The sequence below is a fragment of the Rissa tridactyla genome, chromosome 22 (assembly GCF_028500815.1).
Source record: "Rissa tridactyla isolate bRisTri1 chromosome 22, bRisTri1.patW.cur.20221130, whole genome shotgun sequence".
Lineage (NCBI taxonomy): Eukaryota > Metazoa > Chordata > Aves > Charadriiformes > Laridae > Rissa > Rissa tridactyla.
Genome location: NC_071487.1, coordinates 5,325,890 through 5,352,850, shown reverse-complemented (window position 1 = coordinate 5,352,850; position 26,961 = coordinate 5,325,890). Strand labels below are relative to the sequence as shown.

The 26,961-nt window shown below is 55.7% G+C and overlaps 3 protein-coding genes across 9 annotated transcripts; 2 read left to right on the top strand and 1 right to left on the bottom strand.

Moving 5' to 3' along the window:
* Nucleotides 1-5,971: 5,971 nt before the first annotated feature.
* Nucleotides 5,972-9,416, bottom strand: LOC128900651 (thaicobrin-like). Its single transcript, XM_054182046.1, has 3 exons — nucleotides 9,100-9,416; nucleotides 8,877-8,986; nucleotides 5,972-8,247 (listed from the first exon to the last, which is right to left on the bottom strand). Exons 2-3 carry the CDS (start codon nucleotides 8,932-8,934, stop codon nucleotides 7,727-7,729), a joined length of 579 nt encoding a protein of 192 aa, XP_054038021.1. The 5' UTR covers nucleotides 8,935-8,986; nucleotides 9,100-9,416; the 3' UTR covers nucleotides 5,972-7,726.
* LOC128900638 (butyrophilin subfamily 1 member A1-like) lies at nucleotides 6,892-22,213 on the top strand. Of its 4 annotated transcripts, none has more exons than XM_054182018.1 (11): nucleotides 6,892-7,057; nucleotides 12,307-12,411; nucleotides 13,455-13,802; nucleotides 14,477-14,758; nucleotides 15,791-15,895; nucleotides 16,410-16,430; nucleotides 17,057-17,077; nucleotides 17,727-17,747; nucleotides 18,283-18,303; nucleotides 19,297-19,329; nucleotides 19,814-22,213. In XM_054182018.1, the coding sequence occupies exons 2-11, from the start codon at nucleotides 12,327-12,329 to the stop codon at nucleotides 20,329-20,331; spliced, it is 1,455 nt and encodes a 484-aa protein (XP_054037993.1). In that variant the 5' UTR covers nucleotides 6,892-7,057; nucleotides 12,307-12,326; the 3' UTR covers nucleotides 20,332-22,213. The 4 variants fall into 4 exon arrangements, with proteins under 4 accessions (XP_054037993.1, XP_054037996.1, XP_054037992.1 ...); XM_054182017.1 differs by lacking the exon at nucleotides 6,892-7,057 and adding an exon at nucleotides 11,558-11,695; XM_054182021.1 differs by lacking the exon at nucleotides 12,307-12,411.
* Nucleotides 21,212-26,930, top strand: GP1BA (glycoprotein Ib platelet subunit alpha). Of its 4 annotated transcripts, XM_054181984.1 has the most exons (3): nucleotides 21,232-21,342; nucleotides 22,532-22,645; nucleotides 23,666-26,930. In XM_054181984.1, the coding sequence occupies exons 2-3, from the start codon at nucleotides 22,544-22,546 to the stop codon at nucleotides 25,829-25,831; spliced, it is 2,268 nt and encodes a 755-aa protein (XP_054037959.1). In that variant the 5' UTR covers nucleotides 21,232-21,342; nucleotides 22,532-22,543; the 3' UTR covers nucleotides 25,832-26,930. The 4 variants fall into 4 exon arrangements, with proteins under 4 accessions (XP_054037961.1, XP_054037959.1, XP_054037958.1 ...); XM_054181986.1 differs by lacking the exon at nucleotides 22,532-22,645 and having other exon boundaries at nucleotides 21,212-21,342; XM_054181983.1 differs by lacking the exon at nucleotides 21,232-21,342 and having other exon boundaries at nucleotides 22,345-22,645.
* The last annotated feature ends 31 nt before the right edge of the window (nucleotides 26,931-26,961 follow it).

The window sequence follows — 26,961 nt, the reverse complement described above, 5'->3', positions numbered from 1 at the left end:
CACTGCCCTGCTGAGTGCTCCAGAGCTGTGTGCAGCTGCTTGGCCTGAGCCGTGGCTCGCTCCGGTGGTGGTGAGGGTGGATAGCAGGGAGGAGGCAGGCTCCAAGGTGCCCGTGTCCTGGCAGTGGGTGGTGGGAGTCACACACTGTGTCCCTCCCCTCCTTTGCTGAACCCAAGTGGATCAGTCTGATGCCCGGATAGATCGAGACCTATAATTTCTTTAATTCAAAGCACCACGTGCCATTCCTCCTTCTCTCTATCTGCAAAGCAGGATGCTTTTCCTTATGTGTTCCTTGACCCTAGGCTGGAAGTCCCTGGTGGCACGAGCAGCAGGGGCCGGTGCCCTGTCACTCCCAGTAGGATTTCTCCAGCCCTGGGCCCTGCTCTGTGTCTGCTCTCCTCCTCCTCCTCCTCCTCCTGCCCCGGGGTTCTGGTGCAGCTCGGTGATACCCCAGCACGTCTTGCCGCAGCCTGTCTCTGCCCAGCTGTGGACACGTCTGAGACGATCTCTGTTCTGAGCACGAGGGTCTTGATCGATCGCAGGGTGAACGTCTTCTGCCACAGCCAGGCTGTGCATCTCTGCTCCCTGCTCCCCGCCTGTCTCTTCCCTTCTGCCGGGTGCCCGCAGGCACCTTCCCTTTTCCCTGTTGCGCAGGGATGAACCAGCCCCAGCGCTCCTGGAGGCTTGTAGCGCAGAGAGGCCTCTTCAGCCCGGCTGAATTGTGGTCCCTGTGCAGCAGGAGCATCGCATCCCGCTTCCATGGGATTGTGCAGCGCAGCTCCCACGCAGGCGCTGCCTCCCTCCGCGCACCCCTCCCCGGGGCAGCGAGCACTGCACGGCTGCGCTGCGCCTTCTCCGGGTTACCCCTTCCTTCAGCCCCTCTCCAGCACAGCCCCTGTCACCAGGGCGTTCCCCGGGAAGAAACATTTGGGGGTTTGGTTTAATGTTCCCAGCCCTGGCTGCCTCTCGGGAGCTGGGTCTTGCGATGCAGCTAGTTCTGGCAGGCAACGAAGGACGCGCGTTCCCATACCACGTTTCCCTAGTAAAGTCAGTGTTCCAGTTAGGAAACCCACCGTGGATCCAAATATGCAACTGTGAAAGCCAGAAGTCCCTGGCTGGGGGCAGCTGAGGCCTGGCCCTGTGCTGCTGCGTGGCCATGGCTTCGCTCTCAGCTTCGTTGTCTTTATCGTAGTTGCCAATAATCGGAGTTGTTGCATGTGCCCCCGCAAAACACAATGGCGACTCTCTGAGTCTTCAGCTCGTGGATGTGGGAAATCAGTGTCTCTGACCCGCCACGTTCCAGTGTCATGGGGAAACGGGCTGTGCAATTCTGTAAATAAAAGTGAGACAAACTTCGGGCTGTTGCGTTGTTACTGGAGATGGGGGGGCCTGAAGAGCCCAGGCTGCCTCCCTGAGAGTGAGCCCCGCGCGCTGGCTTCCCCCCGCGCTGTGGGCAGCTTTCCTGACCTGCCCCCGGGAGAGCTGGCAGAAGGTTTCGTATTTGAGCCAAAGCTGGACAAAACCCAGGGCTTTTTGTCATTTGTGGGCAGGTTTCTCTTGTCTGCGCACAGAAACCTCCCTGGTGTTCAAGGCCAGGTTGGACGGGGCTTGGAGCAACCGGGGCTGGTGGGAGGTGTCCCTGCCCAGGGCAGGGGGTGGCACTGGGTGGGCTGGAAGGTCCCTTCCGACTCCAACCATCCCATGATTCTATGAAAATTCCAGTGAAGAGGAGCCAGGGCACCAATCCGTTGAGAAACCCAGCTTTCCTTCGGTCTCACCCTACCTGCGTCAAGGTGACTGAGCCGGCTTTCAGAAAGCAGTTTCCTTTTCTTGGTTGAGGTGGACGTTCCTCGCCACACCGGACACGTCCTTTGGGGTGTTTCCCGTGAGAAGGAGGGTGCTCTGTGCTTCGGAGGGGCCCCTCGGGTCTCCGTTGGTTTGGGGGCTCTGCAGGTACGTGCCGATGGCTGGGATCTCTCCACAGGACCTGGGGGGCACCAGCCAACTGTCGGCAGAACTGGGACGCCTCCTTGGCTGTTCACCACAGGGATGTGGGGACCAGACCCCATGGCAAAAATGGCAAAAGACAAACCAGGCTTCGCTATGCACGTTTTCGACATCTGCGATTTACTCTCTGATTCCAGAAACAACAGCGATGAGGAACTGCAATTATTTTGCGGGGGGGGGCAAACAAGAAGAATAAGCTTTTCCGTCTTATTCTGAACCAGTATCAAACTAAGAGGTAGTCTTTATATTTCAGGATCACGTGGGCTTCTCAGTTTCTTGTCTTAAACAGAAGACAAGAGGTGACAGGGACAAAATACCCCTTGAAATAGGGCACAATCTCCAGCTGCAATGTTACCTACCACCTCCATATAACCTGAGAGAAAGAGCATAGAAATGCCCAAATCTGCTCATTTCTGGGGTGCTTCTGCCCTGGACCCTCTTGGGTAAAAAAAAACAAACCAAACCAGCCGAGGTGTCCTGGCACCAAACGCGTTCTCCGTCCTAAAAGTTGCAAGAAGCTTTACTTTCAGGAGCAGCCCCTGCCGTCCGACACCTGCGTCAATACTCCCGTTTTTAAGAGCTTCCTCTTCTAAAGTAGGCAGACACAGACCACAAACCTGCCGCCTCCAGTTCCTCCTGGGCATCTTCGTCTCTGATGCCGCTTCAAACCGAGCAGGCGAAATCCCCCGTCAGAGGGTTGGGCGGCAGAAGAAGCTCTTGAATCCGCGCAGCCCTGGTGGATGCGGCATCTCAGCAGCCCAGTCCCGCCTCGACACCCTGCTGGCTGCTCCCCATCCCTATGCTCATCCTTCTCCTTCTTCCCCTCCCGGAGTGACGAGCGTGGCATCCGGAGCCAGGCCACCTCCGAGGCCCAGCCCTCGTCCCTGGGGAAGGGCAGCAGGGCAGCCCCCCTCTGCCAGCGGGGACTGGGGGGGATCAGATCCCAGCGCTGAGAACCCAGCTGGGGAAGGGGACTGGAGGGGATGAAGAGGAGAAGAGAGAAATGTTTAATTGGAAGCAAACCCCCAGCACGGCTGGGGGCAGGTGCGTGGAATTTCTTTTCGCGGGGGCAAACCATGAGCTCCGAGGAGGAAGAGGAGATGTCGGAGGGTGCAGGGCTGGGCCCAGACCCTCGCGAGGAGGCACCGGCCGCTATGGATTCAGGAGGAGCTTGCGGTGAAGTCCCTCGCAGCATCTCCGCAGGGTTTTGCTCCCTTGTGGTTGGCCGGGGACACAGCAGGACTCTGACCTCCGCACCGCTGTGGATTAATACAAACAGCTCCGTCTCTTACACGGAAAATATTCGCTTGGGGTGAGAGTGGGAGAGTTTAGCTCATGTGCCTGCCCTGCCTTTAACGGAGAGGTGAGAAAAGCTTCCAGTGGGCTCGGGAATTCACTCACCCGCCTGGTCCGCCGGGAGACCAGCGCGTACAGACAAGCCTGTGCCTCCGACTGGCAGGGGAAGGCGCAGATTAAAGAGGCAAGGAAATCCGTTTACATCCCTTTTAAGTCCCTACAAAATGGCTATCAATGCCGTGCGTGCTGATTCATGCAGATGCTCTCAGCGCTGCTGATAGTTAAATGCATCCAACCGGCGGCCTGAGCCCAAAATAAATGGCGGGGGGGGGGGAAAGGTGGAACGATACACCCAAAAATCACTAATCCTAGGGTTAGTCTGGGCTGAGAGCAGTCCCTCCCCGGCACCGTGACCCACCGCGTTGGGTGGGAGGTGGAGCAGGAGGGGAAACACGGCTGAGAGACGCTGCAAGCACTGGGGTGGAGAGTCCTCCCTGCCTCCGGCTTGAGAGCCTGGGGCATCACGGAGTACATGGTGAAGCAGAAAAATGAAAGAAATGTCATCTTTGCAACTGTATGGTCTACAAAGGAGGAAGGCACGGAGAGGGAAAACCCTGTGGGCAGTGCAGAGGTAGGAGGAACAGGGAAGAGGGGAGCTGGTCTGCGGAAAAAGGGTTTAAGAGCGTTAACTGGGTGACCGATGGAGGAAAATCCTGCTAAGGACAGCAGGGCTCCTTGTGGGTGAAAGTCTACCAGTTCTAAACACCAGATCCCCCTTAAATTTAAAGAAGGGCGGGATGGAAGGAGAATTGGGGGCTGTATTCCCCTTCCTCTGGCCATGCTGTGCCACCTGGGGTCCTGGAGCCACCCGGGGGACCCACAGCTGCCTGGGGGTCCCGGACTCCTCGGGGCTCCCATGGCCGGTCCCAGCAGCTGCGCTCGTCCCGTTCCCGATACCGAAGTGGCCTGAGCGCCTCTGCCAGGCGCCCCCAGCCGTGGCGGCAGCCGAGGAGCTCCGGGAGGAGGCAATTTGCTCCATTTGCCTGGATCTTTTCTGCACGCTGGTGGTGCTGGGCTGCGGGCACAGCTTCTGACAGGGCGGCATCGGCCTGTGCTGGACGGGGGCTGTCCCCTCCTGGCCCCCGGGCTGGGACACCTTCCCCAGCCCTGCAGCATCGCCAGCCCTGGGGGGGCGAGGTGGGGCAGTGGGACCCCTCCGGGCACCTTTCTGGGCCGTTTCTTCATGTCGGGGGGGGAAGGCGCTGCCTCCTCCGCGTTGATTACCTCTTGTACCGAGGTGCTTTGTCCTGAGGTTCAGGGCTGGGGGTTACTCTGTGTGCAGCCCCTCCGCTGCATCCCCCTCCACACGTCTGCTCGCAGCTTTCTCAGGCATTCTTTGCGAGAACGCGATGTTTTTATACGCCTGTCGGAAAGCTTTCCCGTCGGTGGTTTGCAAAAGCCTACGCTCTCCACGAGGAGTCGACACCGTAACTGCGCCCTCTGTGCTTTTGACTGTTTGTTTGGTTGGGTTTTTTAACCAATGTCTTCCTGTTGCTGCATTTTCCCTTTTCCATGCTTTGTGGCTTAACATAACATTTGTCAAGTTTTCCTAAGGGTAGCGGGTGTCTGTCAGTGCTGCGTTGCGCCGTTTGCATAGACAACATCGTAATTTCCTGCCCTGGTGGCCCCTCTGCTGTCCCTCGGCGTGTTGCTGTCTGCCACACCAGGGTGGCAACAGTGATTGCAAACGGTCCTTAATATTATTTTGATTTGTGTCATCTGCCTCCGTAGGGATTCTGTCCACCTACGTGTGTTGTGGTTCCACTCCAGCGGCCGGTCCTGAGCTCCTCACTCACATCGCTCACTCCAGGCTCCCCCAGTAGCTGGTTTTGGGGACGCACCCCCTCCCAGACACAGTGTCTGTCACTCAGGACCCCCACCTGCTCCAGCAGCCACGCTGAGACCCCCACTGGCTCCAGGAGCTGCGACCACAACCCCGGGGTGCCCACGCCTCCCAGTGCCGCGGTACCTGCCACCAAACCCACTGCCGATGGTGCCCCCAGCAACTGGCGCTTCATCCTCACAGCGCTCAAACCCACAGGTGTCCTGGTTGGAGGTAAAAACAGAACCAACTTTCCGTTCAGTAATTTTACTCCTTAGCTAGGCCTCTTCTAACTCTCTGAAATTAACAGCGTGTTGCGCCGAAAATGGTTCGTTCTCAGAGCGGTAAGACCAATGTTTACAGTCTGTGCCAAGCAATGGTTTGCACAGAGGCTCTTGCTTATACTTATTACTGCCACAACCGAGGTCAGCTAATTTCGTTATTTGCCCCGTTGGAGGATCGGAAACGGAAAAGCGCAGAGGGGTCCCACCTGCGGGGAGGAGCAGACGGGACAGGTGACCCCAAACTGACCAACAGGGGTATTCCACCCCATCTGCCCCACGCTCGGTATAAAAGCTGAGGGATCAAAGGGTCAACGCTCTTTCTTCAATGGCCGACGTCCGAGGAGGACCCTGTCTGTTCATCTGCCTTTGATCCCGATCCGTGTGTTCCTGACTCCATCTCTGGAATCCAGTTCCCACCCATTGCCGAGTCCAGCCCGGGACTCTCCCAGTGTCTGCCGGTGACGTCATCCTGGGAGCTTGATACGGTTTTGAATATACTGTATCTATTTCATTATTTCCTTTTTATTCGATTATTAATATTTGATTAAAGAAGTTTAGTTTCTTCTAAACTTGCAAATCTCCATCTCTCTCCTCCTCCTCTCTGTGTACGAGAGGCGGGGGGAGAGCATCTGTCGCCGGCCGTTGGCCAATTCGGCCGAAACCACGACAACAGGATACAGAGATCACGCAAAAAGACGGTTAAGAAAGGATTTGACGGGAAGGTGGGACAGACTGCAGTGATCGGGCACCGGGCTGGGTCAGATGAGAGCAGTGTCCAGCTCCATTTTACCCACGACCGGTCCCTTTTGTACCCCTTTCTGCCTGTTCCTCCTCGGTTTCTCCCCAGTCCCCTTCCCCTACACGCTCCCTCATCGCTTTTCAGTCATGCCGACCCCTGTGAGCCTCTTGGACCCGCAGGTCCTGAGGCTGACTGTGCCGGAGGCCGCTTATGTCCAAGCCAGGGCACGGACTATTATATGGACGCAAAGTGTATGTGCATGTGGTGGGGAGCTCCTAAAGGATGTCTCTTCTTCCAGGAGCAAATACAGTGGCAGCTGGAGAGCCTTAGGAGAGAGAAAGGAGAACTGGAGAAACGGGAAGGGTAGGCAGATCTGCCAGGACTGTCTGGTAGGTACATGGTGCTACCGGGAAGAAGTTCATTTGGGGAGGGTAAAGAAGGGTGGATTCTTGGGAGCTGGGAGATTGAGTTGTCGTGTCCAGCTGTTGGTGCACGATAAGGTGATGGTTGCACCCTGGGAATCACAGCCGTGCTCCACACCAGAAAGTAAAAGCCGTGGATGCTTTTAATCGCTTCCCGTCCCTTTGCACGGTCCCAGCCTCCCTCGAGAGGATTGTTCCTGCTCGTGAAGGAAAAGGGGAGGCGGAGAGGCAGAAGGTTGTGCCTGAATTTAAGCAGCAGCGACGGTGCCTGGAGGAACAAGAGTGCTTGGTGCTAGCTCAGCCGCGAGAGCTGGAGAAGCAGATTAAAACAAGATTGAGAGAAAATGCTGCTAAGTTCTCCAAGCAGACTATTCATCGGGATGGCCTGATGAAGGAGTGTCAGCTGTCAGGACGTGAGTCCCTGCAGGTGAGGTTCTGCTGCACCTTCACGGGGGGACCAGAGAAGGGCAGATCTGCGGGGTTTGCCTTGCCTGCGGACTTCAGACGCTTCTCGATTTCTTACTTACCTCCCTTGGCTGCCCCTGTAGCTTTCACTAGTGCTTTGCTGTAAGAAATGCGCTTAATGCACGCGTCACTGAGAACTGAAAATACAGTGCGGAGAGGCTTTGGGTGTAGGGAGAAGATAAGCGTTATCATGAGCTCCAGCAACCAGCTGTGTTTGGGTTGTTTTTTTTTTTTAACTTAATCATTAAGATTAATTGAGAAAAGCCAGAGACGCTACTCCAGCACCTTTTAAGGAGTTTGAACCCGCTGTATTTTTCATGGCCTTGTACAGAGCAGCTCTGCAGTGCCCCAGCACTTGACACCACTTCTTTGCCCTGAGGCCACTCGGCACCAAGCTCCTCCAAGCGTCGAATCTCCGTGCTCCCCGTTGTCTTTGCCGTCCCAGCTGTGGGGTGGAGGGGATGAAGGAGGCTCTTTGGTGGCGTCCATCTCCGAGACCTGCCAGTCCTCCCCCTTGGTGGCCAGAGGAACTGGGCGAGGAGAAGGCGCAGGACCCTCCCAGTTCCCAGTGCCGAGACCCAAGGTCCTGGTGTTCGCTTTTTCAGTCTCGCCCCCCCGCCCACGCTCCACCTCAGGGGCACAGCTTGAGCCACGAGTCCATCCCCACCCAGAGCCAGGGGCGTAGCCTCTCCCCAGGACGTGAAGCCAGGCAGAAAGCAAAGATTGGGGCTTCGTTTTCAGCATCAGCAAATGCCACCTGCCTGTCCGTAAAGTCCAGGCAGACCTGGATGGCCCTGGGGAGGCAGGCGAGGCGCAGGGGGGTCCAGTCAGGGTCGGTGAAAGCGTGGTATTGCCCAAACCACTGCCCCACAGCCCAGATCCCCTCTTGGGGGGTAAAACCGAGGACCCCCTTCCTCCTGACAGACTCCTGGGCCACTCCCACAGCCCACCAGTCTCCCCCCTCAGCCACCTCCACCTCCCAGCAGTGCCTCCCCGCGGCGAAGCCCTGGCTGCCCAGCACGCACGGCTCCGTGTCAAACCGCTCGGGGTTGTCAGGCAGCGAGGTCCACGCGTCCCCCCGTCCCACACCTCTCTGGTCACCAGCCAGGACGAGGAAGGGGTTGGCAGTGTCTGGGTCCAGGGTCATGTCAGCTGGGGACAGAGGAGGAGAAGCTGCTCAGGACCGGCAGCCCCAGGGTAGTGTCGGGGCTGCATCCACCCCAGCAAGAGAAGGAACAGGGCGATTTCCTTTCCCCTGCCCGGAGTCGTCCAGCGTGGGGTGGGAAACCCCCTCGTGCTGGACTGCCCCAGCCTCCGTGCTGCCCTGATGCTGCCCCTGCTCCTGATCCAGGAGCTCATGTGTGATCCCTGGTCGCGGAGACCCCAGTTTCCTGGAGGAGGATGCACCTGAGTGGGTGGGTGCACATCTGCTGCGCAGAGCCCTGCGCCTGAGCCCGGGCGTCCCGAGTGCCGCGGAAACGAAACAGGCACGTCTGGGCACCAACCGGTGCGACAGGCATTACCCCCAGGACCCCAAATTCCTGTCTCTTTCTGTGGACAATGGAGGGAGCTCAGGTGTCTTTGGTGTTGGCGGTGGGTCTACAGCAGGAGGAATTCAGCTGGGGGTGTTGCAGCCACCAAGACTCAACCCCAGGACAAGCCCAGGCTGGGACAAGCCCCAGGTGCTTTGACCCTCCATAGCTCTTCCACGGCAGAAGGAGGATGCGTTTTTCTGCTCAACAGAGCACAGTTTCCCTTGCTCTTCCCTTCTGAAAACTCACCTCTTCCACTCATCTCCTCCACCTCATTGGCCAGGGTCTCCCTCTCTTCACTCTCCATCCTGGATACCAGCAGGTCTGCAGAAAATCAGCGGGAGGGGAGGCAGGATTCCCTGTTGAAAGTGGAAACTGCAAGACTCATAGACCGCCTAAAGATGGTAAAGAAGCAGAAGGACTGATGGAAAAGCCACGGCATTCGGGCACTTTGTAGGCAGCCAGCACTCACCTGCGGGCTTACGCTAGGAAAGGTTTTGGATGGGTCTGAAGGTCTTCAGTCTGCTCTCCACGCCCCTGACCTCCTCATCGGCTCCTGGCCAGACTGGGCTTGCACAGCATTCCCAGCCTGTTTGAGTGAGCAGATCTAAGTCCAGAGGGGTTGGATGGCCTGGAGAACACAGCTGGGAGTTGAGCACCTTTGCCACTCTGTAGGGCACCACACCACCGGAGCTTCCACCTCCCCTCCCCTCGGCAACCGCCTGCCATGCCCTGAACCTGCCGGCGGGCGTGTGACCTCATCTAACACTTGAATTTGGGAGTCCCCCGGTGACGTTCCTGCAGTGCCCCTGTCCTGTTCGCATCACAGGATCTGCTGCATCTCCCCTCCCTTCGGCCAGCTGTGTGTGGGTGATAAGGACCCGCTGCCCTGCTGGAAGAGGCTGTATCTGCCTGTGGCAGGATGCTCAGAGCCCTCCTGGGTCAGCGGCACCACGTGCACCTCCAGCCCCGTGGGATGTCACCTGGGGACACCAGCCACAGACCAGTGGCCATGCTCTGGGTGCCCAGGCTGTGTACCGTGATGAGGGAAGGGGTCTGGCTCCTTACAGGCACTGCTTGCCCGGATGTGTCGTGCTGCCAAGGGGTTTCAGGATGGAGATGTTTGCAGGGCATGTGTTGCCTCCATTGCTTAACCAGTAAATGGGGGACAGCAGGTGCCGGGCTTTGCATCCCACCTCTCTGCTCTCCAGGCGTGTTCCCAGGGGCGATGGCCTCGCTGCTGCCCGTAGGGAACTCGGGAGGGGGCACCCACTCTGCTCTGTCCCATCACTCTGGAAGCCCACACCAGTCGAGCACAAAATAAAGCGGAGCGCGAGGGGACCCGCTGCCCGCTGCCGCGCTGCCTGGCGCTGGGCGAGGGGGCCCGGGATGGCAGGGCTGGGGACAGACTGGCTGGGCAGGGACTGTTCAATCAGGGACCACCGTCGCGTGGTGGCGTGGGCATGGCGCGGTGGGGGCTGCTGCTGAACCTCCTGCCTGCAGGGCCGGCCAGCGACGAAGTGAAACGTGTGCCCCCCCGGTCACAGCCTGCCCTCAGCAGCACCCGCCGGCAGGACCCAGTCGCCCACCAGCACAGGCAGCCGCGTCCCCCCGCCTCAGCGTCCCGGGGGGCTGGCAGCGGCGGGAGGTCCCCAGCGCAGGCACACCTGCAACACCCTCGGGTTCACACGCACCGTTGCAGATCCTCGAGCAGCGGCGCGGCCCCTCTGTGCGCCCCACGCCCCTGCCCAGACCCCGGCCCTCTGACACCCCCACCCCCCCCCACCCCCAGGCTCCCCTGCTCGCCCAGCTGGATGCTCACTGCAAACATGCAGCGCTCACACACTCACCCCCAAGGGCTTCCCACACTCCTGTCCCCCCCCCTACCCCCGCCGACACCAGTGTGGACCCTCCGCCTGCCTGAGGCCCCTTCCCGCACCTGGCACTGGCTCACCGCCCGGCCGAGCCCGCTGGCCGGCTCTGCGTCGTCCACGACTGGGCCCTTTCGTGCCCCTTTCTGCCTCTCCCCCCACCTTGTCCTCCCCGATTCCCTTCTGCTGCGCATGCCTTCTGCAGTTTGCGTACTTCCACTGCCACCTCCGCCCCCCCCAGCACACACACACACCCCCCTCCCCGGTTTCTGGCACCCCCCAGCTTTGCATCCTTACAGTTGCCAGAGCCAGGCTGGCCCTCCCTGGGGTGATACCTGCAGATTTGTGACATCCCAGCAATTAGCATTTATTAGACTTATCTCCACTATCGTTCGTTGGCCACATCTGTGTCTCTGCATGTTCCATTTATCACCTCCCTCTTTTCCTTGTTGTCCCTTTTGGCAAGGTCCCTGCTCAGGTCCCTTTCCCCGGGCAGATGCTGTCACCCCCAGCGTGTCCCCTCGCTCCTGGCTGGGGACGGGAGGGTGCGGGCCCTGGCTGGGCTGACACAGCCGCAAACCGTCCTCCAGGGCCTCGCCTCTTGGCCAGGGGGGAATTGTTTTTCAGCCATTTTTAAGCTAGTGCTGGGCTTTGCTCCCAAACCTGTGCTGCCTCTGGGGGTCAATCCTGGCTCTGTCACCTCCCTCCTTCCCACTGCTGCCCCCGGGCTCTTCCTGGGGACCTGCAAACTGCTGCCAGAATCCAACCCACCCCCGAGTGGCGGGAGAGCCGCGGGAGGAGGCAGCCGTACGCATACGTGCCTATGGAAGCGGACGTGCCTCCAGAAGAGCATTTCCGGAGCAAAAAACATCACCGAAAAAGAATGCCAACTCACTTGGTGACTTCCCTTTTTGAGTGGAGGCAGCGCAGGAGGAAACGGGTGGCAGGCTGGGACAGAGAGTGACGTTTCAGTTTGGTTTTTGGATGAGGAAATGCTTAGCTCGGCTCAGGGTGACCCCCCCGGACGCACCGGCTGATGGCTGAGCAGCTCCTGCCCCAGCCCAGAGCCCATGAAAGAGCTGGGGGCCTCCAGGGACGCGGCGTCTCTCGGAAAGCTGGGGCTTGAAATCGCTTTCTGCCGTCTGCCCAAATCGGTTGTGGTTTTCACCCCTCCTCACCAAAGCCCGGATTAAGTCAGTGAGTGATAAGAGGGTTCGGTGGCAGCGGGAGGGGGGGTGGGGAGCGGTTCAGGGCAGGGCCAGGTCCCATCTTGGCTGGGGGTTGAATTAGCGTTTCGCTTATTTTGCTCTCCCCGGTCCGAGACCTCCCGCCCTCGGTGCGGGGGCAGGGGACGCCGTACCGAAGGCCAAGTCTGTCCCGGAGGAGGAGTGTGTGTTCCCAGCTCCTCGCACGTTCGGTCTGGGTTTCTCCTTCTCATCCTGCGCCTTTCCATCTCTTTCTTGGGGCTGGGTAAGGAAAGCGAGGGCTCCATATTAAAACACGTGCCACTTTGTCACGGAATTAGAGGAGGTGGTGTAGCTTGTCCTTTGTTTCCCCGCGGTGAATTCCTGCAACATTTTATACTAGTCGGATACTTTATGTATAAAGCAATAAGCAAAACCAGGCTGTTGATGGAAAATCGATTTCAACTTTTGGCATCTGAGGCTCTTCCCTCGGCATTATAAAAACGGACTGCAATAAGCAATAAACTCATTTAAAAGTGAATTCTGCCTTTTTTTTTTTTTTTTTTTTAATATTCCCTTGTTTCTCCTCCCTTTTGCCCTTCCCCTCTTCTTCCCCGTCTCCAGGTTGTGCCCCAGTGAAGAGGATGCTCTCTGCTTTCCACCTCTGCAGCTCTCTGACGGCTTTTGTCATTTATGGTTTATTTTTCCAAGCTCACGAGCTGCAGACAGGTAGGGATTCCCCCGGTTCTTGCTGATCCCTGCGGCGTTGCTTCCAGCCTGACTATCTTCCCGGCTACCAGTGCAGCTACTCCCCGTGAACGGCGGAGCACGGGGCAGGGACGGGCTCTTTGCCATAAACCTTGCGGAGGTCTGAGAGCGCCAGCGTCCCTCTGCGTCCCGGTTTATTCCTCCGGCCGTGTCAGCGCGGGCATTCGCACAACCTCGCTGAGCCCGGGTGGAGATCGGGTGATGCCCGTGAGCTGACGGTAGTTTGCTGCCATTTCCCTCCCCGCATGTTCCCAGCATGTCATCGCTTGCCGGGGACGGACCCTTTGCAGAACCAATTCAATAAAGGGAAAAGCGATGAAAAAAAAGTCCTTTAAAAAATATTCTGGGCTCTTTCTCCATGAGGTTGCTGACCTGAAGCAGCTTCTTCAAGGCAGCCCTGGCAAAAGGGTGCAGCAGAACAGTTGACTCAAAAGTTACCTTGCCAACCAAAAGCTGATTTGCTTTTGTTTTCCTTCAGCCAGAATCCACTTTCTCTGTGAGCCGAGTGGCCAGATTATTAATAATTAAATATAAAAATAATTACATTTCTAAAGATGCCCGGAGCACCTGAGATGTATTTATTTTCTCTTGTAATAGGCGTGAATAGCTGAGGATATTTGAGTTTTATTTGTACCCCAGTTGTCTGCTTTCTCCAGCCAACCACCCGGAAACCTTCCAGCCGTTTCCCTCCTTCTTTATCCTGCTTTCTCCCTGCCCCGAGCAGCATGGGGAGCACCCGTTCCCTTGAGAACAAACCAGCTTTTAGGGATCTGAAGAACTCTCATGGTAGCGCGGGACGGGGGAGCAGAGGCGCGGGCCTGACCCTGGCCCGCTCGCGGTCCTGCGTGGCAGGGGTCCCTCTCCCAGCCTTCCCCTCAACGCCTCGTCTCCCCCGTCGTGGTTACACCGCCAACGCCATGGCATGGCACGGCGGCACCCGAACCCTGTGGAGCCGCCACAGCAAACTCACAGCTATTTTTTCTTCCTCTGGCGGTTCCTCCCAGCTCCGCTCAACGTGACGGGACCCCCCGGCCCCATCACCGTGGCCATGGGTGAGGACGTGGTGTTGCCCTGCCGCTTCTCCCCGGAGCAGAGCGTGCAGGAAACGGAGGTGGTCTGGTTTCGGGAGCAGTTCTCGCCCTTTGTGCATCGCTACAAGGGCGGGCAGGACCAGTACGGGGAGCAGATGCCTCAATACCAAGGGCGCACTGAGCTGCTGAAGGACGGCCTCGCCAAGGGCAGCGTGGACTTGAAAATTTTCCACATCCGTCTGCCTGACAGAGGGAATTACACCTGCTTCATTCACCGTGGCTTGGATTATGATGAGGCTGTGGTGGAGCTGGAGGTGACAGGTCTGTAGTGCGCGTCCCTAGTACCTCTCGTTTACTCGCTTGTAGCCAGCGCTCTTCTTCCCTGTCCTTCTTCCCAGCAGCAATTTCAGGTGGTTGCTTTGGAAAGAGGGTTTTATTAAGTCCCATGGTTGAAAATACCAAGAAGAGAGGTCTCGTCTCGTCTCGTCTCGTCTCGTCTCGTCTCGTCTCTCTTCTCTTCTCTTCTCTTCTCTTCTCTTCTCTTCTCTTCTCTTCTCTTCTCTTCTCTTCTCTTCTCTGAGGTAGTCTCAGAGAGGTTAAATTGCCTACTGAGTGGCTCTGGAAGGAGCTCGTGAGATACGCTGCCTCCTTCAGAAGGGGTCTTGATATTGTTTTCTTCATATAAATGGGTGTAAGAAAAAATATGGCATTGCATAATAAAGTAAGAATGTCTTGGCTCCTGCTTTTATATTTCACTATCCAGGCCTGCAGATTATTTTGCTGCAGTAGAAGCCCCTGGAGCAGATCTTTGAGTTATGTGAAAAAGACTGTAAGAAATTTCCTGACTCCAGGTGACGCTTCTTTTTAAAAAAAAACCTGGGATTTGTCTATTTTGAAGTTCATCCCTTCTTGTCAGGGAGAGGGCCAGCCAGGCCACCTTATTCCCCGCTATCCAGCATCCCGCCGGATCACCTGGGATCTCTGTTTTCCCGCAGCCAGTGGCTCTGCCCCGCTCATCGCGCTGGAGCAGTACCAGGGTGGGGGGATCCAGGTGGCCTGTCGCTCGGCCGGCTGGTACCCCCAGCCCCAGGTGCTGTGGCGAGATTCCCACGGGCGGCATCTCCCATCCCACTCGGAAAGTGTTACCCAGGACGAGAGCGGCCTCTTTGCGGCGGAAAGCAGCATCATCCTCACCAGGGGCCCGTACCAGAACCTCTCCTGCGCCGTCCGACATGCCCTGCAGAGCCAAGAACGGGGATCCCCTTTCTACATATCAGGTGAGCGGAGGACGCGGGCCGTGCCCTCTCAACGCTCCCGATGGAGCTGTGTTCGGCAAGCGCCGCCGGCAGAAAACCTCAGGTGCCTTTTGCTCAGTGCATCGAGTGCATTTGGCAGCGGCGTTTGGGCGGGCGTGCTGCCAAAATTCACTGGTTCTGTCTCAACGAAGTGCGGGTTTGGCGGGGGGGAGGGGGGGGAAGGGGAGGGAAAGGCAACCCCCATTGCAGCAGAATTTCTGCAGACAGCGGGGTTAAATACAAACGCTCCGAACACTGGAACCAAACAAAAAAGGAGAAACCAACCCATGCCCTTAGTCTCACCTGCTGTGAAATCCTGTCCTACTGGTTTGGTATGAGAAATAAACTGCCGTGTCTCATTTTAGCATCTGCATATATTGAATATAGTTTATTTTTTCCTTGTCAAACAGCAAAGCTCCTTTTTTTTTACTGGAAGATTGATTTGGGGTGGGGAATATGTCAGAACAGAGACGCGATGGTGAACTGCACGAACCATACACAAAACCGCCCTGCGGGATCACGTGCTTTTCAGCTGTATCCTGCTCCTTTTCTGCTTTGGGAATGAGTAATTTTGGGAGAATTTACTTCCCCAAATATCTCCTGGTGATACTGCTTGGCACTGGAGTGTTGCTGTTGACGTGTATGTTACCCTGTTTCTCATCCTACGTTGCCTAATGAAGTATAATGATTTTTTTTCCAAAGGAGAAGAAAGCATGATTTGACTAGAAATAATTTGGCGAGAAGTCCCTTTTCCCTTTAAGCCCGCCCCCCACAATGTATGCAGACAGAATGTCATCGGCCCGAAACAAGTGCCGACTTGACTAAAATGTGGGTCGGGTTTTTTTTGTAATTATTATTTTTTGTCAGTTTGTGGAGTAGAGTTAAGGAGCTGGTTTTCACCCTCGAGGGGATTATTCAGACGTTCTTGGGATAAGCTTGTACGAAACAGAAACCGTCAACCTCCCACCGCCGCTTGCAGAGTAACCCAACGCCTTTGGGCATTTTATTTTTCAGATCCCTTTTTCCAAAACGCCCGTCCTTGGATGACTGCCCTGGGCGTGGTCTTGGTTGCCGTGTTCGCGCTCCTTACTATTGCCGTTTATCTGTTTAAAATTAAAGGTATCACCCCGGCGCGGGGCTTGGGGAGGGGGCCGGGCGGCCGCTGCGTTCGGCCACCCCTGGTTTTGACGGCTGGGTGGGTTTGGGACGTGGCGGGGTCTTGTCTTGGTGTCTGGGACACGCGGGTGGCGCCGGGGAGCTTCAAGAACCAGAGATTTCATTTCTGGCAAGAAAAGAAAGGATGTTTTTCCGACAAAAAGGCTGGCAAAGGAGGGAGCGTGCGCCAGGCGCTCCTCTGCCAGCAGAAATGGAGCAATCATTCGCCCGGCCCTGCAAAACCACCAGGGCTTGGTCTCCCTCTGAAACCCGCCCCCCCAGGGGATAAATGACACAGAGGACTAAAGGAAACAGAAATCCTCTGTTTTTTACCAGGCGGCGGTGATGGTGCAGGCACCGCAGCACTTTGTGCCTTGCAAGCCACTGCGACTCCTGCTGCGGTTTAATCCGTCCTCTTTGGAAGGGGTGATTTTTTTAAAATCATTTAGATTTTTTTTGTTTTTCTTTTCTTTCGTAGGAAAGCAGGAGAAAAAAATAGGTAAGCTTTGCTTTCGGTTTTCCAGACGCTGGAGGAATTCCCTCAAATGGCAGAATTCCTGGGGCACATTTCTGGGGGCCGTGGGGGAGGGGAATGGCTTGGCTGGTAACTATAGAAAATTGTGACATGATGAAATAACGAAACATTGTAACTTTAAGGAAGGTCATTGCAGAACCAAAGCAAGCGTGAACAGATATTGTACCAACCGTGAACTTTGCTTTTCAAAGGGGTCTCAAGGTTCCTCCCAAAACTGGAGGAAGATTTGGGGTGGCACGTTGCGCGTTGCAGGGGGTTCAGCTTTATCTCAGTACTAAAAAACCCCAGGGGCGGGATGGTGGGGTGGCCCTGAGGGTGAAATTTAACCCCGTGCTCCCTCCTTGTCAATGCAAACCTGCCCCTTGGCCGCGGCCGCGGAGCTGGAGCTCAGGTCTCCATCGAGGCAGCGCTGGCCACTGCCCCAGGTGGGTCCAGGGAGGGTGGGCAAGATCCCCAAAAGTCTTGAAGAGCTCCTGGGCTGAAGCTTGTCCATCATGAGTAATTTTAGCCTCCTCCCCACCCCAACGATTGTACCGCTGAGAAAGGACTTGGCTTTGGTGGTGACGTTCTGTCCTGGTTTTGCTTTCCAGCGATGCAAGAGGCAGCACTGCGTAAGTCCCACTCCCCGTCTTCCCAGCGGAATCCTCCGTGAAAACGTTCAGGCCTTTTTATTCATCCTCTCGTCCCCTCCAAATGTCCTTTTTAGGCAGATTCTTTACTTCCCCCCCCCCCCAAACAATATGAAAATTCACTCTGAAAAGTCATTACCGTTTTTTCCCTGAGTGGCTGTCAGTGTTTTTTAACATTCTCATTTTAATTTAAGTAGTGAAATTGTTCTGAAAAGTTACCAGCTTGTAGGGGAAGGTTACAGAGACTTAAGCTGTTGAGAATTTTCTTATAAAAATCTAGATTGCCTGATTACTAAGAAGTATAAAAAAACCCCAAACAACAAATCAACACCCGAAGAGGGCATTTATTTTTGTTTGGGTTTTTGCTCGCTTGTAGCAAAATGCCACAAAATAGTTATTTGGCTATTAAAAATGAGCTCTTGCTGAACCGGTGCCGAGGCAGATTGATGGGGAAGATAAATACAGGGCAGCTCAGCGGGGAATCGCGAGCACCCTTGCAATCGGAGTAGAGATCAGCCCATCCGCCCCCCCTCCATCGCAGCCTCCCCTCGCCTGGGTGGTCCTTCAGCCGGATCCCAGGGAAGGGAGCGTGTCAAAGAGTAACCCGTGCGTGTTTCTCTCTGTTGTTCAGGGGACCGTGATGCAGAAATCGGTGAGTCCGCTTCTCTTCCTTGGCAGAGGATTTTTTTTTTTTCGTAGAGTCCGTTTAGGGTGGTGGGATTTGGTGGTCGGTTGTTTTTTTGGGTTTTTTTGTTTTTTTTTTTTCTTTTTCACTGTCGAAGTGTGATGTGAATTGAAAAGTGATCGGGGATCGGGGTAAAAAGGGAGAGTGAATCTGAGAACGAAAAAATGAAAGAAGATTGAAGATGCTGTCGGGGGCTGGGGCTGGATGACTGCGCAGGCAGGGTGAGAGTGCCCTGCACGCCCTCGCTACTGGCACCGCGATTTGGTGGAAATGCCGGGTAACAGGTCCCCTTGGAGGCAAGGGACCTCCCAGAGACCTCTTCCCGGCCCAGATTTGAGCAGGGGAACCTGCCCCATCACCTGTGGAGCAGAGCAGCAGGCTTGGAGTGGGCGAGGGCACTGGCTGAAACGCCCCCCTCCTGCACATGGGGGTGGTTATGGGAGACGTTATGTCCAGATCAACGTCCCATGGCCCGTTTGTGCTGATTTATCTTGTTCTTCAGAAAAGCAAGCTAAGGAGCTTGGTGAGTATCATCCTCTTCCCTGTGTGGGAGACTTTTCAGTTGGGCCATGGTCTCACCTGGGTTTTGCAGGTGTGCCCCAGTTTTGATTTTCCTGTTGGGAAAGGAAGAGGTAGCAAATGCGGAACTCATTTCAGAAATGTTCTTCTCCTTTGCTCTCTGTGTGTTTTTGAGCTATTCCCTGTAATGCTTCTGTATCAAGAAGAAAATGCTTTCAGTTTTCAAAGAAAGTACAAACAGACCATGAATATCTGTGTCCAGTTCTGGGCTCCCCGGTTCCAGAAGGACAGGGAACTGCTGGAGAGGGGACAGCAAAGGGCTGCCAAGATGCTGAGGGCACTGGAACACCTCTCTGATGAGGAAAGGCTGAGGGATTTGGGTCTCTTCAGTCTGGAAAAAAGGCGGCTGAGGGGGGACCTTATCAACGCTTATAAATACTGAAAGGGGGGGTGTCAGGAGGATGGGGCCAGGCTCTTCTCAGTGGTGCCCGGCAACAGGACAAGGGGTAACGGGCACAAACTTGACCATGGGAAGTTCCACCTAAACACGAGGAGGAACTTCTTTGCTGTGAGGGTGGCAGAGCCCTGGCACAGGCTGCCCAGAGAGGTGGGGGAGTCTCCGTCTCTGGAGACATTCCAACCCCGCCTGGACGCGTTCCTGTGCCACCTGCTGTGGGTGACCCTGCTGTGGCCGGGGGTTGGAGGAGATGATCTCCAGAGGTCCCTTCCAACCCTATGATTCTATGATTCTATGATCTGTCTGAATTGGGCCGGGCAGCGTGGGCATATCTGTGGGAAATGGATGGGGCACTTTCGCATAGCTCCATGTTGCAGTTTTGAAGCTACACACTGTGAGAAGACTTTCCCAAATACAGCAACAATTCAGAAAACGTGCAACTAGACTGGCGTCTCGTTATCCTCAGCTAATCCAGTACAAGTGTGTTCAGATTACATCTCATCTGCGGTTTGTGTTTTGTTTTGTTTTGTCTTTTTAAAGCATGGAGAAGATACGCAGTGCCAATAGAAGAAGGTAATTAAAGTTTGGTCTTTCAGGGTGCTGAATCATCTTCCCTGCTTTAAGCTCCCATCCTGGTAGTTCCCCTCCTGCAGTGCTGCTGGTGGGACCGGGGGTGCTTCTGCCAGCCCCCGCTTTACGGGAGGAAGCGTAACACTCTGGCTCCTTGGTCATTTGGTGCCTCAAAACACCAGTTGCCCCAGTTTCAGGCGAATCTGGAGAGTCCTGCTCCTCAGTGAGCAGTGCTGGTCACATTTTAGAAACACGGGGACTTTTTCAGCCTGGAGGTCTGCTGACAGTCCTCTCCCCTCCCTGCTCGATGTCATCTCTCTGCTTAATTTTCTGTTCCTTGCACTAATATTGTTACCTTGTGCAACTTGCCAAGCTGCAGTCTGCCAGCCATCGCTTGCAGCCTTTTTCTTCTTCCTTGTGCAGCCCCAGCAAGGATCTCTCCCGGGGTGAGCTCTGCCGTGACGTGTTGACTCCATCTCTCCTGCAGCGAAGGTGGTTCTGGATCCGGACACAGCCCACTGTGACCTTGTCCTGTCTGACGACTGCAAAAGTGTGAAACGACAAGACACGCGGCAGGACATCCCCGACATCCCGGAGAGATTTAACCCATGGCGCTGCGTGCTGGGCCGTGAAGGCTTCACCTCGGGGAGATACTACTGGGAGGTGGAGGCGGTGGATGGAGGAGGCTGGACTGTGGGCGTCTCTAGAGAAGATGTGAAAAGGAAAGGCGAGATCGAGTTTAAACCGGAGGAGGGCATCTGGGCAGTGGGGCAGTGGGCAGGACACTTCCAAGCTCTCACATCCCCTAATCGCACTCTCCTTCCTGAAATCCAGACTCCCAAGCGGATTCGTGTCTCTCTGGATTACGAAGAAGGACGGGTGGCATTTTTCAGTGTCGATAAGGAGATTCCCATCTTCACATTTCCACTGGTTTCGTTCGAGGGAATAAGAGTACTGCCTTGGGTCTGGCTGGGTCCTGGGACGTGGCTCAAAATGTGGCCCTGATGAAAAGGAGTGAGTAAGAGAAAGCTTTTTTAGGGGACCTCAGTAGTTCAGACTCACGGAAAGAGTTAGGTGGGAAGGAAGTTGTGGAGGTTTCTTCTGTAACCACCTGCTCACCACAGGGCTAACCTCAAAGCTGCCGTAGGTGTTTCTGGACCTTGTTCAGCTGAATTGCATAGGAGCTCCAAGGGTGGAGATCTGGTTTCTTCTCCGCACGTCTGCCCCGGAGCTGCACCTCTCTCAAGGGGAAGAATTAAGCCTTTACGTTTGTCAGAGTTTCCCCAGTTGCAGCTTGTCACTGTTGCCTTTCATCCTCACTCTCTGCCCGTTGAACAACACTTCTACTGAAAGGACACTGCCACAACAGGGATCGCTTCTTAAATGTACGGAATAAAGTTACTTCAGTAGGATTCGTCTGTATGCGTGTCAGCACCAAATGTCTGTGTCCGAGGCGTTGTTTCCACCTCCTTTTAGCCTGTGGGGAGTTGCAGGCACTTTTGAGAAAATGCTTCACCACGTCCTGCAGGAGGCAACGAAGGCATGTCCATGGGATGAGTCCATGGCTGTGCTTGTCCCCGGGCCTGCCCGCCGCACGAGCCCAGGTGACGATCTCACCTGGAGACATCTAAGACAGTGAGATGGATTTCCACCTTTGGTCGCTCATTCTAGGGAAGGAAAAGTTGCTTTTGTTTACAGTGCTGAGGACCCGGAGCAGGCTCAGAATGTCCCACATGGGCTGAAATGAAGCTGGAGAAACGAAAAATTCATATGAAGAAGGGCGTCTCGTATTGAGGCATGTTTTCAGGCAACTCCGGATTACTTTGCTGTAGTGGAAACTGCCACCTGCAGGGGGAGAACAGAGGTATGTTCTTCCTCTGAGGCCAGACGTCCTTTTGCACCACATTCAGCGGATGTCCAGCAAGCATGGACCGTTCCAAGGGAAGGCGTCACTGTTACTGCTGAATTCACAGGCTTCTCAGGAACAAAAGAGGATGCACTTGCGTGTGTGCCAGGGTAGGTCAGTTCATGTTTAACCTTGGGCAGCTCCATCCTCGCACCATGGAGGAGCCCAAAGGGAGCAGCTCAAAGATGCTATTAGAGCTTTCACCTTTCTCTCTGGGCTTGCCCAGCCCCCAGGAGTAATGCTCCCAGAGGTTGGTGGTCATGTCTCAGCTTTGTTCCTTACCGTGCACAAGGACTCCTTGGGTCTTCTCTTTCTCTTGTCCTGCTCCTTCAGGGGCTGAAGCAGATGGGGTGAAGGACCTTTTGAAGGTTCAGGGTGTCCTAGTGCATTCATCCACCTGGAAAAGGGAGACAGAGAGGCACGAGAAATGATAAGGGCTGTGGGTTGGGAATGCGTGGCCATGGCATGGAAGAGCAACCGGTGGTGTTGTAGGGGATGCTCTAGGTCCAGCGTGAGGGTAAGAGTAGTGCTGTGGAGGAGGGGAAACCACATGAAGGCTTAATCCCTGGGATCCTATGAGAAGACCCTTTCCCTTCCTATCCCCTGCTTTCTGCTGGAAATCGTTGATGGAGAATCAAAAACCAACCCCCCAGGTTCTGCCTCAGCCGCTGCCTCCAGCCCTCTTACTGCAAGCTGAATTAAAATCCCCCTGCAGCGAGAGGGCTGGGGATGAGAGAGAGTCTGGGAGAGGACATGGGGGGCAGCTGGCCTCAATGGGCCAGAGGAACATTCCATTCCATGCAGCGTCATGCTCAGCAATAAAACTTGGGGCGGGTGGGGGTGGAATCTCTCAAAGTAGTGTTGCTCGAGGACTGGTTGGGCATCGATCTGGTGGGAGGTGGTGAGCGAACACTTTTGCATCACTTTTTTTCCTCTCTCTGTTTCCTTGACTCATTAAACTGTCTTCATCTTGACCCACAAGGGGGTTTTATCACACTTTTGCTTTACCAGTTCTCTCCCCCATCCCGCTATAGAGGCAGTGCTTAGCTGCTGGCCAGGGTTGACCCACCACATTCCACAGAATGGAAAACGAGTAGAAAACTACTATCTCCCCTCCTCTGTAGCATATCCCCTGGCAGCTTTTGGATGACCCTCCAGCCCTGCAGTCCAAGATGCTCTGCAATGACCTATGGGCCAGGGTAGTGGAGACAGCTAGGCTGCAGGAGCAGACGGCAGGAGGAACTGCAAAACCGAGCTCCTTCCTCTTCCTCTAATCTCCTTGCCTGGTCTGTGCTGCAGCTTCTCCCACAAATGTTAAAGCTGCCTCGCAGCTCTCCAGAAGAGCCATCCCCATTTTTTCTGGCAAGCCAGAAAGAAAGGATCCCTCGTCTACACCACGAACAACTAGCTGAGGTAATGTGCAGAAACTGTTTCTCGCTGGTATGCCAACTAGGCACCCTGAGGTGCCTCAAGGATCGAGGGCCAGAGGGTGCTGAGAAAGAGCCGCCTTGAAGCAGAGGAAGGGGCAGACATTTGTGTAAGGGACCCTTTTCCCAGGATGTAAAAAGGTGCAAGGGCTCCTCCAGAGTGCAGCCCTCCCCCCTTCACTGCGCAGAAGCAAGAAATTATGGAGCCGGTCTCCAGTTGAGGCTTTTCCAAGGAGACTGGTGTGGCAGCGCAGTTGAAGCGAGGGCTGTGCTAAGGACAGGAGATGGGTTTGGCTGCTCAGGAAGCCGCAGCTCCCTTCCCACAGCTGTGCCTGCTGATAGAGCGCCCGGGCAGTGCTGCCACCAGCACTGCCACCAGACCAGCACTTGGGCAGGAAAGCAAAGGATGGAGGGTCCACGGGTGAGTCCCAGGGAATCGGTGTCCGTCAGGGGCTGGGTACTCCGGGTAGCCACATCTCTGCGTGGGAAGCTTTTTTGGTGTGATTCTTACTTTGTGAACCCAAATCAAGCAGAGGGCTCAGCTGGTGTTGGGTAAGAGCATAGTCAGGGAGCTTCTTCCAGCACACGGCTTTTCTGGGCTGGGGTGGGTGTGGGTGTGCAGGGACGTGAACACCGCGGAGCTATTGCTTTTGCAGTGGTGAGGGCAGCAATGCCACCCCGGCAGAGGAGGCACCACCGTGAGGAGGTGTGTGCCTCAGGTTCTGCCTCCCGTGGAGGAGGATGAGGTGAGCGAAAGGGCAGAGATGGTGTCTCCTTGCTGGACCTCCTGCCGTCCAAGGACGAGATGACAGGGTGGGTGCTGGCAGTAGTTGTGGGACTCATCTCTCCTTTCCATCCTCCCAGGGAGGAGATGCGGGGCTCAGAGGGCTCCCAAAGGGTGTGGTGGGGGATGCCAGCTCTCTTACAAATGGTGCTTGCGTGGACAGAAAGGTGACCTGTAGGTGCATGCCTGCCTGTGCCTACGCCTCTTGGCTCTCCCCTCCAGGCCATGAGGGTCCTTGCCGTGCTCCTGCTCATCCTCCTGGCCCTGCTGCCTCCAGCCAGCACTACCGACCCTGGCCAGCCCTGCCTGTCGGAGATGAACAAGGTCAAGGACCTCCTGGAGGTGAACTGCACAGGGCAGGGTCTCAGCGTGGTGCCCCAAGACCTGCCTAGGGACACAGGCATCCTGCTGCTCAGCGGCAATCGCCTGGTGTCCCTCTCCACTGACGCCTTCCTGCCCCTCACCCAGCTGCAGGACCTCGACCTGTCTGACAACGGGCTGGTGGCTCTGCACACTGGGGACACATTGCTGTCCCTGAGGGAGCTGATCCTCTCTCGCAATGCACTGGGGGCTCTTCCCGCCCTGCACGGCCTGCCCTCACTCACCCGCCTGGCCGTGGCCCACAACAGCCTGGCGGCGCTGGCCCCGAAGGCTTTCCTCACTGTGGCGCGGCTGCAGGACCTGGACCTGCGAGGGAACCAGCTGCGGACTCTGCCCCAGGAGGCCTTTGTGGGGCTGAGGGCACTCAAGGACTTGGACCTCTCAGACAACCTCCTGGAGGAGCTCCCCAAGGAGCTGCTGCAGGATCTGCAAAAGCTGGAGACCCTCTGGCTTTCAGGGAACCGCCTGCAGACCCTGCCCACCGGCTTCTTCCCTGAGGGGCACCTCTTCGCCTATGTCTTCCTCACTGAGAACCCCTGGCACTGCGACTGCGACCTGCGCTACCTGCGGTCCTGGATCTTGCAGAATGAGGGCAGTGTCTATCAGCCGGAGCGAGGCCTGGAGAAGACAAAGGTGGAGGTTGCCCCGGAGAGGGTGCTGTGCCACAGCCCCCCTGAGCATCAGCGGAAGCCCGTTATCCGCTTCAAGCCCAACTGCCGCAATGTGGGGGATATGGATGAGGAGGAAGAGGATGAATATGATGAGGAGGAAGAACCAATGGAGACAACTACCATGATCCCCTTCTCCCCCAGCCAGCCAGACATCCCCAGAGAGCAAACTACTCTTCCCCATGTTGTTACCCGGTCTCCCCTCGTTACTGCAAGACCTAACCTCAGCTCTGCCCTCACCCCAAGCACTTCGCATGCAATGCCTGCAAGCACCAGAGCTCCCAGCACCACCACCCCTGCGCCAGCCAGTCCCACCATCACCCCCACACAGACCCCCAGCACTGCTGCCATTCTCACTGCTGCTCCCGCCAGCACCCCACACAGATCCACCACTCTCGTCTTCACCACCTCACTGCCAACCACTGTGAGCACCAGACCTCCCAGCAACAGCAGCCATCCCCAAATGGCCCTCACCGCCAGCACCACCAACACCCATGCCACTCTCATGGTGTCCACGGGCCCATTTTCCACCACGTCCACCGCAGTGCCTTCTACTGCCATGCCAGAGGCCTCTTCCATTGTCAGATCTTCATCTTCTCCTCTCACACCGACCACACCGATCGTCTCCACCACCATGCTTTCCACTCATGCCCCAACGCCACCAGCTCCCCTGGACACCACGCGCTTCACCCAGTCTGCACCTTCCCCTCCACCTGCACCTCTCCCCCTCTGCCCATGCTCCATCCATGCTCCACCATGGCTGGACGTACCCATGCTGCACTCACGGGCAGGTGGGGAGGGTCCGCAGTGGGGGCAGTGGGTGCTGAGGCATTGCTGCCTATTGCGCTGGGTGCTCTACCTGGCCTCCTTGGCTTTGCTGGTCCTGACCGTGCTGGCTCTAGCAGGCTGGCTGGTGTGGATGTGTCTGATGGGACGGCCCTCCTGGCAGAAGTCCCTGCAGACCCAAGAGGTGCAGTATCCACTGCTGAGGCGGAGGGAGTCAACAGGAAACCCTGTGATGCATCTCAGCAGCTTCAAAAGCCCCCTCCAGCGCCCCATGTTCTGTACCATCAAGGAAATAGAGTTGTGCCCAGAGGTCACTTACTGCACGATTAAAGACCTGGGGATACAGCGCAGTCCTCCTGCAAGTTCCTCCTTCTGCACCACGAAGGAGCTGTGGGTCCACCATAAGCCTCTGAATTCTTCATTCACGTCTTTCTCCAGGAAGCTGAGGGTAACAAACCTCAGCTCCCTGAGGACCCCTTCTGCCTACAGCCTGGACAGGGGTGTCAAGGCCATCGGTGATGTCAGAGTGAAATATGCTGGCAACACCTTGTAAATGCTTCTGTGTGTTTAGAGAAAGAGATGGAGGGTCATGTCTCTGCTTCACGTACCCTCATTTTACAAGGGAAAGATCTGCTTGCCCATATGGAAGCCATCCAGCTCCTTCCCCTAGCATTACCCTCCCATGCTCTGAGGTTTCTTTGTCTGAAATAATTACTTGGGTACTGGTCGGGGAGCGATGTCCTAAACTGGTCGTGGGATGATTGATGGAGGTGACTCAGAAACTAATGTTATATTCACATTTTAAGAAAAGGTACAGCGTTGAAGAAACTTCCAGGGTGGAGTGCAGCTGATATGCAACGAACGTGTTCCCCTGTAGTTCCCTAGGCCCTGCAATCTTAGAGTCAGCAGATTGTAAGGTGGAAAAAACCTGCATAGAGAGCGGGATGGTGTGAAGATATCGTAGCCAAACTCTGTGCATCAGCACAGGGAATGGGAATTTATGGCACTGTGAATACTGATAAGCTGCATCGTTGTTACCCTGAGCCAACAGTTTCTTATTTTTTGTAGAACTCATGCCCTTAAGTTGAACTTTGCTTGTTATAATGTCATTATAATACCAAAACACACCTCCATCCTAAAGGCTACCCACCTCCAAGGTGTGACCACCCCCTCACTGTGTCTGCACTCTGAATTTTTGCTAGTCTATACCTTTAAATGCGAAGGGAGGACATTTTACACCAATTGTAACACAGGTATGTATGACTAGAGTCCCTCAAGCTCCACCCGAAAGGTAAAAAGTAGTATAAAGATGGTTTAAGAATAGAGAGATATTGTGGAAGATACCGTCGCAGACAAGTCAGGAAGACACCATCATGAACCATCGCTGACTTCTGGCACCAGCTGACAGGCTGAGCCTCTTCCCCCCTCATAGGAACACCTACTGGAAGAGATCCGAAGACTCAGCTGTACCCAGTGCTTCCCTGGGAAACTTAGAAATCTCTGTATAGAGTTGTTCTATGCTACTATCTTACTCAAGTTGTTTTATGCTGGTATATTACTTGCATGTGCTTTGTAGACAGTGTATTATCAATGACAATCCAAAAGACTCTGCAATTCTGTGGCTTAAATAAACTGCACTATCGATTGATCTAGCTGTGAGGGTTCTCACTGAACGGGACCAAA

Bases quoted from the DNA above. Each gene is read 5' to 3' on its own strand.
- LOC128900638 (XM_054182018.1), top strand. From the start codon at position 12,327: ATGCTCTCTGCTTTCCACCTCTGCAGCTCTCTGACGGCTTTTGTCATT. The intron at 16,431-17,056 runs GTAAGCTTTGCT...TTTGCTTTCCAG, and splicing joins AAAGCAGGAGAAAAAAATAG to CGATGCAAGAGGCAGCACTG. The intron at 17,078-17,726 runs GTAAGTCCCACT...TCTGTTGTTCAG, and splicing joins GATGCAAGAGGCAGCACTGC to GGGACCGTGATGCAGAAATC.
- LOC128900651 (XM_054182046.1), bottom strand. From the start codon at position 8,934: ATGGAGAGTGAAGAGAGGGAGACCCTGGCCAATGAGGTGGAGGAGATG. The intron at 8,248-8,876 runs GTGAGTTTTCAG...CTCTGTCCCCAG, and splicing joins GGAGGAGATGAGTGGAAGAG to CTGACATGACCCTGGACCCA.
- GP1BA (XM_054181984.1), top strand. From the start codon at position 22,544: ATGTTAAAGCTGCCTCGCAGCTCTCCAGAAGAGCCATCCCCATTTTTT. The intron at 22,646-23,665 runs GTAATGTGCAGA...TCTCCCCTCCAG, and splicing joins ACCACGAACAACTAGCTGAG to GCCATGAGGGTCCTTGCCGT.